Source organism: Colius striatus, chromosome 7, assembly GCF_028858725.1.
Source record: "Colius striatus isolate bColStr4 chromosome 7, bColStr4.1.hap1, whole genome shotgun sequence".
Lineage (NCBI taxonomy): Eukaryota > Metazoa > Chordata > Aves > Coliiformes > Coliidae > Colius > Colius striatus.
In genome coordinates, this window is record NC_084765.1 from 4,661,031 (window position 1) to 4,680,630 (window position 19,600).

The window sequence follows — 19,600 nt, forward strand, 5'->3', positions numbered from 1 at the left end:
TCTGCTTGCTATATATGCTGAGTTGGGAAATTTTAATTTGGTTAGTTGTATTCCAGAAGGTACACATCACAGAATATCTGCTCTGATGAGATGTAACTTCATCTAATAACAGCAGATTGTCTAAGATCAATGAATTTGAATACAGTTCTGGAAAGAGCTGTTAAGAAATAAGATGTATTAATCCGTAATGTTTATGATTCAATGATGCAACAAATGCAAATTGCTAACATTTTATATACCTTAAACCTGTAAATGCACATCTATGCACAGAATTGCATGAATATGCAAGACTAAACTTGTTCTTCTTGGGAAATTCAAATGCAGCAAAATGGAAAGGAATAATTTATGGGTTTAATAAGTAAGGCTCTCACTATGCATGATGAATAATCCTATGTGCAGAAGGAGAGATAAATGATAAGTATTCCCAGATCCAGTAATAACTACTAAATTGATAGACCTTTAATAACTGAGCGGGATTCTGGTATGTCTTAGAAAATGACCAAACTTTGATGGCATTAAAGATAAAATATTACTTCAATTGTATGGCATTATCTAATTATAACAATGCTACGCAAAGAATTTGGGACACTCCTTTGTCAGGAGCATTTTTTTGAGTAAACACTATAGATTTTTTTGTCCTACTCTCTGTATCTGGATTTTGTTTGATCATTAAAACAATGTCTGGGCTCACGCAGTCTCTATTTAAATTGCTGGTTGGGCCAATCTGTTTTTAGACTGGTTCCCAACATTGTAAGTTCTTAAGACTGTACTTTGAGGTTCACTTACTGTAATGATGAACAATTAGAGGGTCATCAGTACTACTTAGATGTCGGTGTGATTCTAAACATTAATCAAATTAACATCTAAACTGTTTCAGTTTGTATATAGTCACAATTATATTTACCAAAAAAACCTCAGCCTGTAAGCACAAAATAGAATAGGAAAACCATGCTTATTTCCATGTAGAGAAATAACAAAAACAATTAAGTATTTTGGAACTCATCAAACATTAAGATAGCTTCAGAAACACAGGAATTCTCCAGAATGCATGGATTGTCCAAGCAGGGTACTGTCTGGTTTCAGCAGTTACCAGGGTATCTAATGAAGAGGCATAAAGTGTATTACACTAAGGAGCATAGAGATTTTTAATGTAGTGGGCTTTTTCATTAAATTGGAAGGTCTTTGAAGATAAACACATGCCCTGGAGTATGTAGAGATTATTGCCTGTGATTTTTTCAGCTCTGGGATTACAGTTGCCATTCTGGTTGTCATTTGTCTTTCTATGTCCCAGTGGACTCAAGGTAACATGAGCGTAACAGCAACATGTGTGCTCCATTTATTAGCCAATGCTTGTTTGTTGCCGTTGCATTACAAGCCAAGAAACTTTCTCATTGTTCATTTCTAAAATCTGCTTACGTATCCAAATGATGGCAGTTAGGTATATAGGACTTGGGATTTTAAAATCACAGAATCACAAAATCTTATGGGTTGGAAAGGACCTCAAAAGATTATCAAAATAAATGTCAGCACAGCTTTGCCTTTAATAAAGAAGACATTATATTTATACTGTGTGATGCTTGTGTTTTTCTAATAGATGGAGACTTTTTTTGCATTCCTTTAAAGACACAGGTTTCCCACTAACTGTAGTTGGGGAGTACATGCTTGAAGCCATTGGTTTGGGTCTTGGAGAGGAACAATGGACTTGCTAACTATTTGTTGGTTATTCCGGCAGAGTGGAAGGAGATATAATCTGTTCCTGAAGCGACGTCTCAGGGTAAAACAGTGATGAATAATATTGCAAGTGGCTTGGATGGCTGCAGTAATAACATGCTTCACTGTGTGATGCTTTTTGTTAACTGGGAGCAGTTTTAAAGCTCACTGAGAAAGCACAGAATATTTTTTACTTGCATCCTTGCATGACTTAAGAGGGAGAAGACAGAGACATATCCCTCTGAATTATTCTTTTGTTGCTGTTGTTGATCCTATTCTAATAAAATGAAAACCCAGTTTAGTCCTACCTAAATACAGTTTTGCTGATGGGTGGAGTTTAAAAAAACACCACCAACCTTCTTTAGCATGGAGGGAAATTTATACTTGAGTATTAGCTTTTATGGAGAGCACTTTGCTGTATGAACCTCTAGTCTTGTAAACAATTGGTAGAGCTGAGTATTGAAATGATAGTAAATAATATTACCTAATATTATGTTAACTTCCCTAGGAGAGGGAGGTCTTTATTTGCTTAACATCGATTATTGTAGCCTAATCAGTGAAGAAGATAAATGCAGTTCTGACGACATTCTGTCATGCTGATAAATGAAAATATGACCTTAAGAGATCAATTAGAATACTAATTATCCCTTTGCATTGATAAATCTTACTGGGGTTTTTTTCCAAGAAAGTAAGTAAACAATTTTTAAATGTAAGCCCTGTACCATTTGTGTTCATTTCCATATGTAGTCATCGCTGGGACATATTTATTTATGGTGGTCAATGTCGTGAATCTTGTTAAGTAGAAGAAAATGCATGGAGTTTACTTTTTGCTACTTGCTTGAAGTCAATGAACTGTGCCCTAGCTGGCTTTGGTGTAGAGTGGCGTTCTGACTAACTGCAGAAAAATATCATGCTGTCAAGTAACACTTGTCTTGATCATTTATGACACACAGTAAAGACTGTGAAGGAATAAATGGTAACATTATTCAGAGCTTATTGTAAATACTAACATGTATTTATTCTTCACATACCAGCTCTTTACATGTAGTGTTTGTAGATATAAGCAATTAATGTTGCAAATATTTTAACTGGATATAGCCCTTGTTAAAACTTATGTAATTCTTTTTTCAGCTACGAAGAAACTGAAGAATTAAGGCAGTTTGGGGGAACTTTTTTGTCTTCTGTTAAATTTTAGAGTAACAGCAGTGCTTGGAATTTTTAATCACATGCCTGTATCTTCCACAGATTGATAAAAGACATCAAAGCAAAGATTCTATTTTCTTCAGAGATGGTGTCAGGAGGATTGATTTTGTTCTCTCCTATGTGGATGATCTTAATAAGGAATGGGAAAAAAAGTTGGTAAGTTTGTCTTCTTGATGTCCCTTAATTCTTATATATCAAAACCTGACCATGAATTACTAAACCTTTCAAATCACTATGGTCAACTGGAACTGGGTTTAGCTGAAAATCAGATACCTTTATAAAAAGCCATTCCATGTACTGATGTTTCTGTGGAATTTACTATTATGCATTAGGACTCACCTTTTTGGGGCTTTATTTACTAACTTGATCACCCTCCATTACATAACCTGGTCAACATACTATACAATCAATGCTCAATAGTCTAAACGATTTTACTTTCTTCATTTAACAGTCTTTGGTGAAACCGTAAATGAAAAAGTCGTTGTTACATTTCACTTCGATAATGCTTTGTTTATTTAGAAAAAATAGCAATGACTTTTTCTTCCCAATCCTTTGACTTCAGTTAGAGCAGAAATGGATTCTTTACTACAAAAATCCATGCAATTTTCCTTTAAGAGTTTGTTTTTTTCCTACTCTAAGCAAAATAAACACAAAGCTCCTCTTGGAGGTTTTTGCTGTACTTGAGTTGCACGCTACATCTGTTATCCCCTTTTCTAGAAGAATATTTAAAGTGGATAAGAGACCTCCTCTGTACCACTGCGTGAAGCACAGGGTTTCTCTGATATGCCTGTCTGTTATCATCTATGAACTTCCCAGCAAGAGCCGGTTGCCTGAATGGTAGCAGTAGGTCAGACAGAATCAGTAAATGACACATATTTTCTTTGCTCACACTGACACTTGAGGTCTAACTTGACTAGTATGTAAATTCAAGCTATTTAAAAAATCCCATACTATGAGATGCAGTCAAGACAATTAATAAATTCTACATCAGGGTAATATTTAAAAGATGAAAGTTGCAAGAATTTCATTTCACTGCCTTCTTTCTGAAGGCAGGAGAGGTTACATTTACAAACTAGTCTTTCCAATACGTATCTCCAAAGTTTGTTCTTCAAAAAAAAAAAACCCAACCAAAAAAGACTTCATTCTCATGCAATCACATTATTCCAATAGATAAGGCTTTCTGAAGAAAACTAATTATATGGAGGCTTGTGAGAAAACTGTGATTAAAACTAAAGGTCTGTGAAGTAAAGAACATTTTTCATCTATATCTTGTCATATTAAAGTGTTTCATAACTAAAAATTAGCATTTCCTTTGAATAAAAACTGTGCAACTGAGCTGTTCAAAAACTTACTGCTTACATTCCTTTGTGAAGGAAATACTGTTTTTTTTCATTAGGGATTTAGGCTGCCTGTACGCAGATATGATCCAGTGTAGAACACAGCTCCTGCATCATATTCCTGTTAACTTTAAAAAAAGCCAGCATCTCTGTCAACATCTCTGATGCTTTTCCCAGATGAAGCATCTCACAGACTACTTCCCTCAGCTAGCCACATTCAGATTTGATTGGGAGACCAGGGTTCTAGTATAGTTCTAGTACCAGAGGTTTATGTGAAGGCACACTTTTTCAAACCCATACTGACTCTTTGTCAGGCTCTAATCTTAGCTAGATTTCTCCTCTTAGTTAGATTCCTCCTTGCTTTACGGTAGGAACAGTAAAGCAAAATGCATTTTAAAAAGAAGGAGGAAAGCAGTCAATGTAGAGTGAAGGAAAATATATCCATGCAAAATATGTGAAAGCAACTCTTAAAATAAACTTTTCCATTAGTCATACTCAAATAACGTGAGGGAAGAAATGGAGACTATTTAGGTAATGTTTTGAGTGGGAAGGGAAACAAGCCAGATACTCAGTCTAGTCATTCATTTGTATTATGTGCAGCAATTTCCCTGTGTTGGGTTTCTAGATAATTAGGGGATGGCAGGAATCTTTGCCAGACCAGAAACCGTGTACATGGGTGTCAATATTTACTTGGGAACAACCCAGGAGTCAGCAGGTAATATTGAAGTTCCTCTTTGAGGTAAAAATGCATTTAGTTAGGAAGAAACATCTCTCTCTTTTGAAAGAGTAAAATATCTGCATCGAATTTCCTTACATTTAGTTCTCTATGTGTCTTGTATGTTATTAGTAGAGGAGTTTATGGCCCCAGAGAGGAAGGGGTTTGTTCTGGGCCCTGTAGGTGAGCTCTGCAGTCACAGATGATGACAGGCATGAAGATATCAATGTTAGGGAATATGAGTTTTTAAACAGCTCTCAAGGAATCTACTAGGAAAATTAAATTTACCTTACAATGTATGTCCAGCATAGACTTCATACAATGAATATACCTGTAAATTAATGCAGACTTCTTAGTACAGAAGTGCTGTGCTGTTGTCTTTGTGGGAACAAGTGCACTGCAGCCTTTGGAATTTGTCTGACATACTGTACTTGCTACTGTGCCAGTCATCACAGGAAAGAAATGTCAATTTCTTTTACTGTAGTACAATGATACAGCAAAATGTAGGAGCTAAGAATAGAAATGTTCCTGGGAAGAGAATAGCAGTTGTGACAAATGGTTTTGTTTGCTTGTCTGAAGGAAACAGCTTTATTCTGCATTTCTAAGAAAGGGATAAATAACTTCTTTGTGTGTTTCAAGCATAGCCCTAATACAGATGTAAGAGACAGTCTGTTCCTTTAGCTTCATGCACAACAAATGCATTAAATTCTTTGATGTTTCCCAGATATTTTCCAGCTTAAACTCTGTTTTGAACTTGCCTTCTATCAGCTACGTGAATAAATCCTAACCACAAAGTCTCTGTAAACAGAAATTAGGATTTCATTTTTGTGAGACAATACTTTATATTTTTCCATAAAGCCTCTAAGAGAGAAGTGGAAATAATTTCCCATCTATGAATTGCATGTGAACACGGGAAAAGAAATATAAGTTTTTAAAGTATCTATCAAATTATTAATTTATGACCAGGACACAATGTTTATTGTCTATAAGTGTGTTTCTTCACAAGAAATTCCAGAGCATTATCCCTCTGGGGTCTCTGTGCAAAGTAACTTGGAAGCAAAGTTCCCCTGGCCCCAGTGAGGCATGGAGGTACAGAAGGAAATTTTATCTACTCCTCTCCCACTTTTCATCATCTCAGACAGAAACTTCTGCATCCTCACAGACACCAGATAGCCCAAATCGTGTGAGAGAGCTTGGGGCAGCAAGAAATCAGGTGCTGGTTGTTGCTGCTGGAGGCCGTTGCAGCTGTAGGTGTGTCACTAGTTCTGCAGGGGCAGAAAACTGGATTTGAGCCAAGCTGGGCACCTCTCCATGCAGCTTCACAGCGGCCTGGCTGCTGTGTGCCAGAGGCAAGCGTTTGGTGTTCCTGGCAGCTGGGAGGACAGGCGGAGCAGCCTCCCTGGCCTCCGAGCAGACCTGTGGCCCTGCGGTAGGGCCACGTATCTCACCCAGCTCCTCAGCACCTGCTCGCGTGGCTGCACACAGCTAGGACAACACAAGGCCTTTCCTGAACGGGCTCCATCTCACCTGAAACATTCTTGACAGTGAGCTGTGTGAGCAGCCTGAGCTCAAACTGAATCTGTCTGTGTTAGTCTTGTGAGGTGATAAGGTACAGCTATTTACAGTTGCATGTGATTGTTCCTAAGGGCCATATTTATTTCCAAATATCCTACACATGACTGCGGTGAGAATAAGCCCGAGCATCCTGATGCATAAACGGCCTTTGTAAGCTTGATGCTTACTGCCTAAAGGAAGGGGAAATGCAAGGAAGAATTTGCTTAAGAAATAGTATGTTATAAACTTAAAATTATTCTTCTGTTTCTGGATTGTTGTTACAAATAGTAACAGCATTATTATCAACAAACAGGTTAATAACAGTTGTCTGTCTTCCTTAGGTACCTAATCATGCAGTGTTGCATCTGCATTGAGCATATTAGTACTGCTGGACTTTGCTTTGTTAATCTTATCAGGATGGTTCATTAAATGGTAAAGTTCCTGTGTACAAGTGTGTGGGATAACCACAGCAGTGCTTGGAGAGGTGAATGCTCTACTGGCCTCTCTCCTACATAGGCCACAGTAATATCAGAAAAGTCAGTCTTTCATAGATCCTCTGGAGAGGCTTAAGAACTGTATTTATACATGATGTGAGGAAGGTGCAAGCCCACTTTTACAGGTCTTCACTGATATGATGACTTGTGTTGCTTCCCTCTGTGACTTCAGAGTGGCATCTATAGTGGAGTCATAAATATATCTAGCTTAAAATTCTTCCAAGCACATATTAAAACAAACCAGCAGTGGTCCAAGGGTGCATTTTGTCCTTTAAGCCTTTGACAGCTCATGGGAAGGGAGCCTGGGGGTAAAAAGAGCATCATTTCTATTAGAGCACTGCAATTTGTCACACTAAGTGTATGGTAAGGAAAGATCAGTAAGATGGGGCCAGACCCTTTGGCTCTGTCTGTTATTAAGCTGCACAGCTGGAGGAGGAGCTGTCTGGTGTCTCTGGTGGCAGAGAACCCTCTGAGACAACTCCCTAGGCTCTCTTCCAGTGTTTGCAGGGAAAAGTGCACATGCCAGGGTGCTTTGTGTGGAGGCAATGCTATCCAGAACAGCTCATAGCTTTGGATACCAGGCTTGAAAGTCAGCTTGTATAGAGCACTTGCAAATGTTATCATAAATCACCTTGTAGTTGTGGTGTTCTCCATTAGATCAGCCATCAGCAAATGAGTTCTCTGTTTATACAGGTGAATGTAGGCAAGTTTGTGGGATGGATTCATTAAAAAATAATGCTCGGGACTGCATTTGCCCCCAGCATGTGCTAGAACTCGGGAATTAAAATGTCTGCAAGTTTATCTAGGCTGGTGTGTGGTTTAATATCTAATAATACTTGGCAAAATCAGATGTGGCAGGTAAAACACAACAAAATATATCAATACACCTTAACACAGATTTGAGGGCCATCAAAGTTATTCTTTAGTCAGCATTCATTTATCTGAGTAGTTTATACAAACTGAAATGCAGATAGGGCAGCCTACTCCTTGCAGACATACTGGAAAAGGAAATTGGCTGAAAACTATGGTGGTTTGAGTGTTTTACTTGTGTTTGAAAAATGCCATTTTAGACCTTTCAATAGAGAAAACATCAAACAGCTTTGCAGGTTTTAGCTAGAAATAAATAGGTAGTCTAGCTAGTGTATTCTAAAGTGGCTAAGGCTCAGTGTTTGGTTTCCATTGTGGTTACTCTGGCAGTCCTTCAGTAGATTTTATATAAACAAAAGGAAATTAATTTGGTTTTGCAATGGGAGCAAAAAGGAGAGGAGGAAATAGTTCTTACCTAAACACATCACCTAGGAATTACCTGGCAAAATACAGAGCTCAAGAAGAGTGTCAAACTGACAGAGGTTGTACTGCTATCATGCCCTGCCATGGGCGGGTTTGTCTATCCTTGCGTGAAGTCCATGCTGGCTTTGTGTGAGCCAAGCACACGTAAGCTTACACGTGGTGAGCCATTAGCCTTATCAGGTTGTACAGTTAGCTTGTTTGTGGAGCACGGTGTTTGACTTGGCTGTAATCAGTACTTGAACCTCTGTATCAGATGTGGTTGTTAAGCTGGTACAGAGATAGCACTGGATATGATCAGTCTTCCACGTGCTTCCAGAATTGTTCTTTTCATTTAGTTTTAACATTCTCTTAGAAATATAGCTAAAGCTAGAATCATAGGCTTGTTCTGCTTGGAAAAGAACTTTTAGATTGAGTCCAACCACTAACCTCGCACTGCCAAGCACAACACTAGACCATGGCCCTCAGCACCTCATCTGCACAGACTTTTAATAGCTCCAGGAATAGGAACTCCAGCACTTCCCTGTGCAGCCTGTGCCCGTGTCTGACAACCCTCTTGAGGAAAAAGTTCTTCCAAATCTCCAAACTCAGCTTCCCCTGGGGCAACTTGAGGCTATTTCCTCTTGTCCTGTTGCTCATAACCTGTGAGGAAAAACTGACTCCCACCTTGCTACAACCTTCTTTCAGGTAATGTAGAGAGTGATCATGTCTCCCCTCAGCCTTCTCTCCAAACTAAACAGCTCCCTCAACTGCTTCTCATCAGACTTATGGTATAGCCCCTTCAACACCTTGAACAAAACCACAGCAGACACAACACTGTCCCGAAGAGTCAGAAATGCTCAAATCCCATGACTTCATTCACTTCTCTGATTAAGAAGATTGTGCAGTTGATGAGCCTGTTCATAACAAATAGGTTTCTTGTTGCTACTCAATGCAATTCCCCATGTGTTGCCATCACCAGACTGACCTTCACTCAGAAGTGGCCTGCATGGCTGCTTTTTATCTGTGGATCTGCTTTCCTTTACAAAGAGAACATAGCCTTAAGGGGCTGTCATCAGGACATTTAAGAGGAGTGGAACTCAGTGAAGTCATCAGTTAGTTGCTAACTTCATCAGTTAATAAAGTGTGCTTATTTCTCCTCAGGAAAGAAGAAAAGAATTTGAGAGCAATCTGGAAAAGGCTGGTTTGGAACTAGAAAGAGAAGACAAGAAGGTAAAAAAAAAAAAGAGAAAAATTAAACCCAAAGAAGTAGACCTGCAGATTAATAATTGACATATGACACTTCGTTTCTTTGAGGAAAAACTATGAGTTATTCAAGCAGATTTCAGTGGCATGTGATCAATTTAGGTGAAACAAGCTTCATCTGTTTATTTGAGTTATTTTTCCAGATATATTCATAAGAATTGTGGGAGCAGAGTAATTTTGATTCAGGATGGCTTTTGATTTCGTAACAAAAAGGAAGCACTTCCAAAATAGCCATCACTTCATTTAAAGCCATAGAAGTGGGAAATATGCTCACAACTAGAGTTAATCCCACCTAACAACTAGTAACGTGTTTGGAAGTCAGTGAGGGGATTAGTGTATGACAAGGGGATGTTGCAGCTATGAAGAAGGACCCTGGTGTAACAACTTGAGGATGTTTGATTAGTGTTACTGTATTGTTTAATAACTGGAGAACACAGGGTGTTGCCTTCATCAGTTAGTGTGTTCTTTTTTCTGTCAGAGATTGAGTAAGGCAAAATAACTTGAGGGAGTTTAGAGCCTGTAAGGTGGGGATTCATTGAGCAACACACTAAAAATACCTTCTGATTGCCATTTTGTACTGCATAAGCAGAGGAACTCTAGAAGAACATATACTATTTGGATGAGGCCTGTGATAAGATTATTCCTTATCATTGCTACGAGGCTGTAACAGATCTTAGTTCTGGTTGGCAACTCCTCTTTGTAAGGAGCCTTGTACACTCCACTCTGCTTTCTACTCTGAAAACAATGCCCTTCAGGGAAGAGAACAGCTTTACAGCACAGCATGGTGGTATGTGGGGCAGGTGTGCTGGGAAGTGGCCAGCCTGCTCAGCAAACCCTGGCATTACCAGTGCCCACAATGTGCAATGAGAGTTTTCAGTCTTCAGTGTACAAGGTTAATGTAGTTTGAAAAGCTTTTGTGAGCTTTTAGTAGTGCAAATATTATCTTTATGAGCAACCAACTACTTGGATAAACTTTTCAGTTAAAGAAAAAAATAAATACAAAAAGTCCCTCTATTTCCCCCTCCTTTTAATTAAACCTTTCAAAGTATGGAAAAGGCAGTGTTTTATATAACAACTATTCTCACAAATCTTGCAATAAAACACAGTTTAGTCTGATGTCTGGTTTCACTTTCCTGGACAGGAGTCTGAAGATGGCAAGATTTATTTTGTGAAGATCCATGCCCCGTGGGAGGTTCTGATCACCTATGCAGAAGTGCTGAACATCAAAGTTCCCATCAAAGAGAATGACATTCCCTCAGTGGGAATGGAGAACCCCCTGGACTGTATGCTCAGACCACTCAGGCTTCCTGAGAAGGTGATGCACCCTGAACCTGACTACTTCACGGCACCGTTCAGCAAGGACAAGCAAGAGCTGTACCTCATTAACGATGAGAGCACTTTCTTCTCACCATCCATGAGAAACAGGATAGTACGTATGCCAGTTTGCCTACTTGTATTTACACATAGATTTACGTGGTCCCATCGGAATATTCATGCCAGGAAGGAATAAATAAACTGATATCTCTGGGTAAATATGAAGAAGCTGAGGAGCATCTTTCTCAGAAATCTGAAATAGTTTTGGTTGGAATGGATCTTCTGGATGTCTACAAGGCAAGGGTGCCCTCAGCTGTCTCATAAGGGGTAGAGCCTTCTGAAGAAACACTTCTTGCTTTTGTGTGTTGTTCCTGCAGATCAAACACGCTGCACAACTGTTATAGGTTTCTGTTAAATGGCTTTAAAGGAAAGGTCTGACATTCTTGTGTTTGCATCTCAGGTTAATTATATTCTTACACGGTGCCCTTACGGAACAGAAGAAGGGAAGAAAAAATTTGGCATTAAGAGACTGATAAATAATGGCACCTATTCAGCTGCATATCCTCTTCATGATGTAAGTGTTTTAGCTTTCTGCTCCCCTGAGCATTAAATCCCCCAGGCTTTTTAGTTTTTTACCTACTGTGACATTTGCTGTTCCCAGCAGAAAGGAAAATGTACTCAAACCCTTCCATTTGTCCCAGCAATTGAATCTGTTTTATAATACACAAGACATATCTGCCAGCCCTGCTATTTGGTTTTTATGTGCTGAAGTGTTTCTTCCTATGGATGAGTTTCTAAGATATACTTCTGTGTCAGTCATGGAATTTGAGAGGGACCTACTCAACAGTACATTCCTATAATGTCTGTGGTGCAGATTATACAACAGTACATTTGAAAGGCTGTAACACAGAGTGAATACCTACTGTAGATGCATACATTCAGCTGCCTGTACGTATAGGGTGTGTGCATACATATCCTGTAGTTACACAGTAGTCCACACTACCTGTACTTGCATAAATACTCTGGGACTGAAGTCAGATGAGTTGCGTGAGCCCTGCAGCTCATGGCAGGGTGGTCACTTGTCCATCTCCTAGTGAGATTTGGTGAGCTACTGCAAATACTTAAAGTGTGGTAAGGAGAGGAAATACTGGTGATTAGTTTTACTGTAAGCTCATTTTTTACTACAACATATGTTGATTTAGCCCTGAAATCCCTTGGAGAAAACAAGGGAGAGATAGGTCATCATATTTTACAGGTTGTGGTTGGTTTTGTTTTTTTAGTTCAGATTTGTGACAATGATTAATTTATCTCTCTGAATTCTACCACAAGATATTTTAAAATACTGAATATTTCAGTAAATAAATACTAAATATTTCAAAATACTTTTGTCCTCCCTTAGAAAATGAAAATAAATGGATGAATGGTGGATGGGTATTCTTTAGGTTTTCAGAGGGAAAGTTCAGCTGATCTAGAGCCTAGGCTTTAGAAGACTAGTCTGGGCTGGGAAATACTTTACGTTGTTAGGACAACTGAAAACATAATAAGCAGTTGTACAAGAATCTCCTCTATACAAGTACAACCAACCTTAAATGCTAAGAAATCCTATGAAAAAGTTCTAAAACAACTGAGACAGACTTACAAATCATTATCTAAAGAATAACTATTTAACCTGTCAAAATACTTTAAAAATGCAAACTTTAGGTTGTTTACAGTTCTTGATTTCTGTTTCATGTTTTACTTTGTGGTTGAGGCACATTTGGAAAAAAAAAAAGGACAACAGAGATCACAGATTATTTGACACAGCCAAATATTCCTCAAGGCAGAATTCAATGATATGAAATAAAATTACAAGAGCTGTCCAAAGCTGCAGTTACTTTATTCTGTTTCATTTCTAGGAAGCTGATGAAGTTCCAAAGTTTTCTTAGTATTTGACAGATAGATACATGATAGTGACAAACACCACTGAAGTTAATGAGTGTCAGAACTTCATTTTGCATGTCCTTGCCTTGCAACTCAAGAAGCCACAGCACAGGGTACATCCTAGTGCCATGGCTGGAGGCGGAAACATCTTCATTTTATATGTCTCAGTGAAGTGCTTTTGGCTGTGCAATTTACCATGAGACTGAAATACAGAGAACAGGCTTTAAGTTTGCATTGTTTTATAGGAAGCTTAGTAAAACAGTGTTTTTCTACTTGAGGGAAGCCTGAATTTCTGCAGTTGCATATGGTGCCCCGATGTAAAGGAACAAACCATTCACTGCAGTAACCTGCCAGCGCAAAGAAGTCTCTTGTACCGACATAGCACTGGTGTGGTGTAACATCAGGTGGTTACAGTACAAGCAAACTTTCTTTCTAAGATTGACAGGTGTTCTCTGACAATGGGAGTTGTCAGGAAACATTACAGATATAAAAAACATTCTACTTAAAGTCATGAAGTAGAGTGCTGAGCTTGAATTTCAGATGAGTGGAATTGTGACAGTGCTAAGGGCAGTGAATCATCAGTAATGTTTGTTTCTTTCAATGTAGTCTTTGAGTCTGTCAGTGAGGTGTTTTGCCTTTGCTCTGATTTGCTCACAGTGCCAGTACTGGAAAAAGGCAAATGATCCAAACTGTGACAACGAGAGGTACACACTCTACATGGAGTGGGCCCGTTTCTTGCGGTTCTACAAAGAACAGCCTTTGGACCTCATCAGGTAAAATACTGCCTGTGTTTTATTATATATACTTGGGTTTCAGTGCAAGACAAGCCTGTATTTGTTTGTAGCTTGATGCTGCTGGGAAATTTTTACTATATTGAGACTCAGTGAGAATCTCCCAATTAAACCCAAATTTAAATGAACTTCACCCTAAATCTCTTAGATTCAGCAAGTATGAGTTAACAAAACCATTACTTTAATCACAGGTTACAGTTACTCTGTTCATAACACAACCACTTAAATTTCTTTGAATCACCCATTGCTTCTAACTGTCTGATCAGAATTGTTGTGCCCAGTTTCATTTGTTTAACTCCTTGGAAAATCAAAAAAAGAAATCTCTTACATTATCCCATGTGAAAGAGAAAGATGGATTGTAAAGCTGGAGCTTCTGCTAGGAGGGAAAAAAAGGTCAAAAGAGGCCATAAATGTTGTTCAAAGGCTGCAGGATCTGGGGCTGTTCAGCCTGGAGAAGAAGAGACTGAAGAGGGATCTCATAAGTATTTGAAAGGTCAAGAGGATGGGGCAACACTTTTCCATTGTGTCCAGTGAAAGGACTAGAGGTATTGGACAAAAGCTGGAGCACAGAAAGTTCTACTTCAACTTAAGTAAAAACTTCTTTAAGGTTGAGGGAGCCCTGGCACAGGCTGCCCAGGGAGGGTGTGGAGTCTCCTTCTCTGGAGGTTTTCAAAACACACCTGGACGTGTTCCTGAGTGACCTGATGTAGGTGGACCTGCTTGAGCAGAGGAGTTGGACTGGATGATCTTTGAAGGTCCCTTCCAACCCTTAAGATTCTGAGACAAGCCTTCTCTTGGCAGAGCATGACCTCTGTCAGTTTGAGACTCTTCTTGAACTCCATATTTTGCCAAGTGATCTTCCCTTCCAACCCCTACCATTCTGTGATTCATTCAGCTTGGATAACTTTGCACTGCTAGCCTCAAATCTCGTTTTTCCAGTGTACATCAATGCATTTACTCTTCTGTTAAATGAGAATTTTGCCAAGTGCTTCATTTTGACTCTGACCATTTTACTCTATTGCAGTTTTAAACTTTGCTTTGTATTCCTATTACTTGCAATTTGTTTTTTTTTAATCAGGAAATACTATGGTGAGAAGATTGGAATCTATTTTGCCTGGCTAGGATTTTACACTGAGATGTTATTCCTTGCAGCAGTTGTTGGCTTAATCTGTTTTCTTTATGGCTTGTTTACAATGGATGAAAATATGAGCAGGTGAGTGTACTGTTGAGAATCTCCTGAGCTGATAATGGGAAAAGCTAAGCATTGTGAAATTCTTGTTTGTGGAAAAAAAAGGCAGGTAGCAAGCTTTTAAAGCTTGTCAGGTTAGACAGATTGGTTCTTCAGCTGTCATTGATTGAAATGGTGCTGGCCAGCTAACACAGCTAACCTGTGACTATTAATTAGTAAGACTCAGTTTGTAGGTCTAAAGCAATATTTTATGCAGTAGCTTTTTATATTGGAGTACCTGCAATAAAGTCCTAAGATTACCACTGACATTTCTCAAAACTGTTTGTTTCAAGTGTTTGTTGTTGCCTTAAGCTCTTCTGCTCTAATCTGTTTTGCAGAGTAGTCTGGTGACCTTTTTGTGTAGGTCATCATTTGTACCAAAAGCACGAGTGCAAATGATGACCAGCAGTGTTCTCCCATCAAAGAGGGGTCCAATATTTCAGAAAACAGACTTTGCTTCTTTTTGAATAAGTGTTGTCTTTGTTTCTTCAAGAGTCCCAATATTTATTGTATTCAGGGATTTGGGAGGGGTGAGATTGATGAGTGGGGAGAGGAAAAGAGAGTTGACATTTCATTTGTTGCTGTTTTTTATAAGAAGGCTTTCAGAAAATTTTGAGCTTTAGCCATAAAAGATGAAAAACAAGTTAAAATTCTCATGCATTGCATTGAATTATGTCCTTTTGAGACCTGCATTTTTGCTAGGTTCAGAATGCACCTGGGAATACTGCTATGCATGGTCAGATATCTCTGGATACTGAAGGACTATCCTAGGACTGTAAGCTTCAGCCACTGTAGGAGTTAAATTGAAATCACAAATTTTACTGTAGATAACCAAAGCTGAACCAATATCTGAGCCCTTAGAAAAGGTGATGTGAGTGCATTACTAACCTGAGGAGAAATAGCATGGTCTGGATCTGGCCTGGAGACAGTGGAGGTGCAGCACAGCTCCTTAAAGGCTTCTGATTCATTACTGATAGAATGGCAAAGCCAAGTGAATTGTTGGTTCTTCTCTTTCTAGCAGCTGCTACATTTCTTGGCTTGCCCTGACCAACCACAGGTTCACACCTATGAATGTGCAGAGACTTGGCATCTTCTCTGTGAGGCTGCAAATGCTGAGCTTTGAATGAATGAAGCTCGTGTATATATTGATTTTAAAGAATACATTATTTCATACAGCAGTTCTTAAGATGCTATGATAACATACTGTACAATGTTTTTCTCAGCAAAGAAATCTGTGACCCTGCAATTGGAGGAGAGATCATCATGTGTCCTCTTTGTGACCGAGAGTGCGAGTATTGGAGGCTAAACACCACCTGTGAGTCCTCAGAGGTCTGTAGCTGATTCTCCAGCCACTTGTCATTCTTTTTCATACTGAAATTGGTTTGATACTGATCTGCTTCTCTGTGTTCTGTTGCAGTATTCCCATTTATTTGACAACGTGGCAACTCTCTTCTTTGCCATTTTCATGGGGATATGGGGTGAGTACATTTAATTAGTTTATTTGAAGCAATACAAGAGATCTTGGCCAAACTGCTGAGGGACAGTGGAAGTAAGAAGCAGGGGAATTAAGGGTTTTGCTTTAATATCCTGCCTCAGATGAAAAAGTGAAGAAAGAGTAAAAAAAAATTAAAGTTACAGAGGAATTAGACTTAAAACCCCTGCAAAATGAAGCAGATACCTAGGATATCGTAAGTATTGCATACTCTTAGTTACTGACATTTGTTTTTTTCCTTAGTAACCTAAGACAGAGTGATCCAACATATCATAGTCTTTCTAAGAGTCTTCTCTTACATGTTGTCGGTATCACTCTGAGGGCATAGAAAGACTTTGTGTCCTTTCACTGGATGGTGGTCTAGCACCATCACTTTATTAGCAGCCCTTTTAGGATGAAAAGTAATTAGTTTCTACTCCAGTGAAGTTTTCATGTTATAATATGTTTTGATGATGCAGAAGTAGGTGGATTTCAGGCATGGTTTCACACCAAGTGATACTTGTTCAGACTTCAAGATCGTATTGTCTTGAATACATGTTCATTTCTTATACTCTGAAGGTTTATTGTTGCATCTTGGCATCTTCCTTGTCATTCACTTCTGGAATACAATTAGCTAATAAAGTACTTCATATATAGTCTTAGCTGTGACTTTGAATAGGTATCTAATAGAAACAGATGGGTCACATTGTGAGGATAAATAACAGATAGCAGAATGGAAGCCAGTGTAGAAATAAGTTGAACTGGGTTTATGGTGTTGTTCACTTCTCCCTTAACAGTATTACAATGTTTCCAAATGGCAGTTACACTTTTCTTGGAGTTCTGGAAGAGGCGGCAAGCCAGACTGAAATATGAGTGGGATTTGGTTGATTTTGAAGAGGAACAGCAGCAACTCCAGCTGAGGCCTGAGTACGAGGCAAAATGTACCCAAAAGAAGAAGAACCCTGTAACTCAGGTAACGTAGCAGTCTCTGATATCTTCAGAGATGCACTCTTCAAATGCACTCTTCCTCACCCCTGCCCAACACACACAGTAGCAGTCATCCTGACCTAAAGATGCAGAAGTGGGTCTAGCTGTGCTTTTGTTTCTGATATGCAACCACTTTGGGGAACACTACAGAGAATGAAGGTTGCTGAAGTCCTTTGTTGAAATGTAATCAAGATACAATTAACCACACTATTTAACTCTGTTAAATGCTCTGTGTAAATGCATACTAGATGTTAATTGTCTTCATTTAAATTTAATTTAGGTAGGAACTGTTTGACAAATGAGGGGTCAGATGGTTGCATTCCAATACAACATCTACCACCTCAATTTGATGTATTTTAAAATCACCCTTCTTCTTCCTAGAATTGTGTCTAAATGATTTGCACTAGTCATGAGTAGACTTAGATAACACAGTCTTCAGAAAAGCAATAGAAGCTTAGCCAGAACATGGGAAGCACCATAGTTGTACAAACATGAGCCTTGTCTCTCAGGTTTTCTCTTAATTATCACGAAATATATACACTAATCTTATTTCTCATGAGAGACAGTTTTGCTGTCTCTACTTTCTCTTCTGCACATGCAGCATTAATGCTGTTGTTCTTATACCTGTACTTGTTATGTTGTAGTCACACAGAGACCTTCAAAAACTATGCACTGTGGTCTGACAAGGTATTGATTTCCACATGCTCAGGAAAACAGTTAAGTCAATTTTGGATCATCTAGTTCAACTGATTGAAAACAGATGCCCACCTGTTGTGTGTTATTTACTGCTTTGTATCCCTGTATATGCTCAGGCTCAAAACCTCCACTTCCTGCATGGGTGCACAGTGACCAAAACCAGTGGAACCACTCTGGTTGTGCTGCAGCTGAAGGAAGAGTAGGGGCAAGTCACATGACAGTTCAGGGCCCTTTTGTGGTCTGAAGTCACAGGCTGCTGCAGAGGGTCATCCTGTGAGCACAGGGAAGTCATGAGCTGGCTCCAGGCAGTGGTTACCTACAGCAGGAACCAAAACTGTTCTGGTGAGGTCAGCAGAATTAGCGGCAGCAGATCACAGCCAAAGATGGCACGGGTGAGGACTGGCCCAAGGGAGAAGACTGATCTTTAAACTCATGCAGATCTCCTAGGGAGAAGGGTTTATTTGGACTTTATTTAGGAAATAGAAATTGGACCATAGTATATTCTTAGAGTGAGGAACTGCACTGTCCTGTGCTTTCTAAGAGTGCATTCATAACTACCAGAAAAATTGAATTACTGTGCATCCTTTGTTTTACGACACATCAATTTATTACCCTGGTGACTCTTCAGAAGCTTTTGTGCTGCAGTGATCCTTATCAAGCCCCAGTTAGAGCAACCCACACAGGTTAGCCACGCTGTGGTGTAATTTCCTTTCATGAGATCATGTGCAATACCGAACACATGAAAGTACAGTGCTTCCAAAGAAGTTAATTCTGCAGACTGATAAGGTAATATGGATACAGGTCACTGGGTTTCTTGCATCCCAAGGCTGGTTTTGCTTCACACAGAAAATTATTTCCTCATTATTCCTGGCCGTGATTCAAAGTTCTAAGTGCACTGAAACAGAAATTTCCCATCTTGAGGCTTTAATTAACACCTCATTTACTCGTGGTGCTAAACTATCTAGCTAGATCAGAGCTAAAATCTGGGTTTGCTGATTACAATAGAATCTTAATTTACATGAATAATGAAGCATTCTATTCAAACCTGGGCACTGTCATTGCATATTATTGCCTACATTTCATTCCCAAGTAGAAAACTTATCAAATAGCCTAGAATATGCAATACATTTGTTCTTGGCATAGAATATAGATCTTATTAACACAAAATAGGTATCGAATGTTATGAGTCTACCTAAAGTCACCTGATATTTATGTTTGCATCTTATCTTCAGCTGTTTTTTATAGTTCTGTAAATAGAGGCTTTAACTGTTACCATCAAAAAGCTTGCTGTGACTTGAGACTACAGTGTAGGTAATTGTGTGTAGTAAGTACCGAGGCAGATACAGGCAGTATGTCTCTGCTGACAGAAGAGCACATTGCACTTCAAGCAGAATCACATTGGTATGAGGATGCTGATTGACTGGAGAGCGTTGCCATTAAAAAGCAATTCTTGTACGACGGCTTCTGCTGGTTGGGTCAGGGGGAAATGTGCAGCTCAGTCATAGAATCACAGAAGGGACCTTTAGAGATCATCTAGTCCAACCTCTTTGCCAAAGCAGGTCCACCTAGATCAGGTCACGCAGGACCACATCCAGGCAGGTTTGGAAGCCTTCAGAGAAGGAGACTCCACATCCTCCCTGGTCAGCCT

General features: G+C 39.1%; 1 protein-coding gene across 2 annotated transcripts in view; it reads left to right on the top strand.

Annotated features, from left to right (window-relative positions):
* Nucleotides 1-19,600, top strand: part of ANO5 (anoctamin 5) — a 58,512-nt gene that overhangs the window by 22,532 nt on the left and 16,380 nt on the right. For both annotated transcript variants that reach the window (XM_061999257.1, XM_061999258.1), the window contains 9 exons: nt 2,956-3,069; nt 9,444-9,512; nt 10,687-10,974; nt 11,320-11,433; nt 13,437-13,552; nt 14,649-14,783; nt 16,022-16,127; nt 16,216-16,276; nt 17,091-17,242. In XM_061999257.1, coding sequence (XP_061855241.1) covers nt 2,956-3,069; nt 9,444-9,512; nt 10,687-10,974; nt 11,320-11,433; nt 13,437-13,552; nt 14,649-14,783; nt 16,022-16,127; nt 16,216-16,276; nt 17,091-17,242 — 1,155 coding nt within the window. The remainder of the gene's footprint in view (nt 1-2,955; nt 3,070-9,443; nt 9,513-10,686; nt 10,975-11,319; nt 11,434-13,436; nt 13,553-14,648; nt 14,784-16,021; nt 16,128-16,215; nt 16,277-17,090; nt 17,243-19,600) is intronic.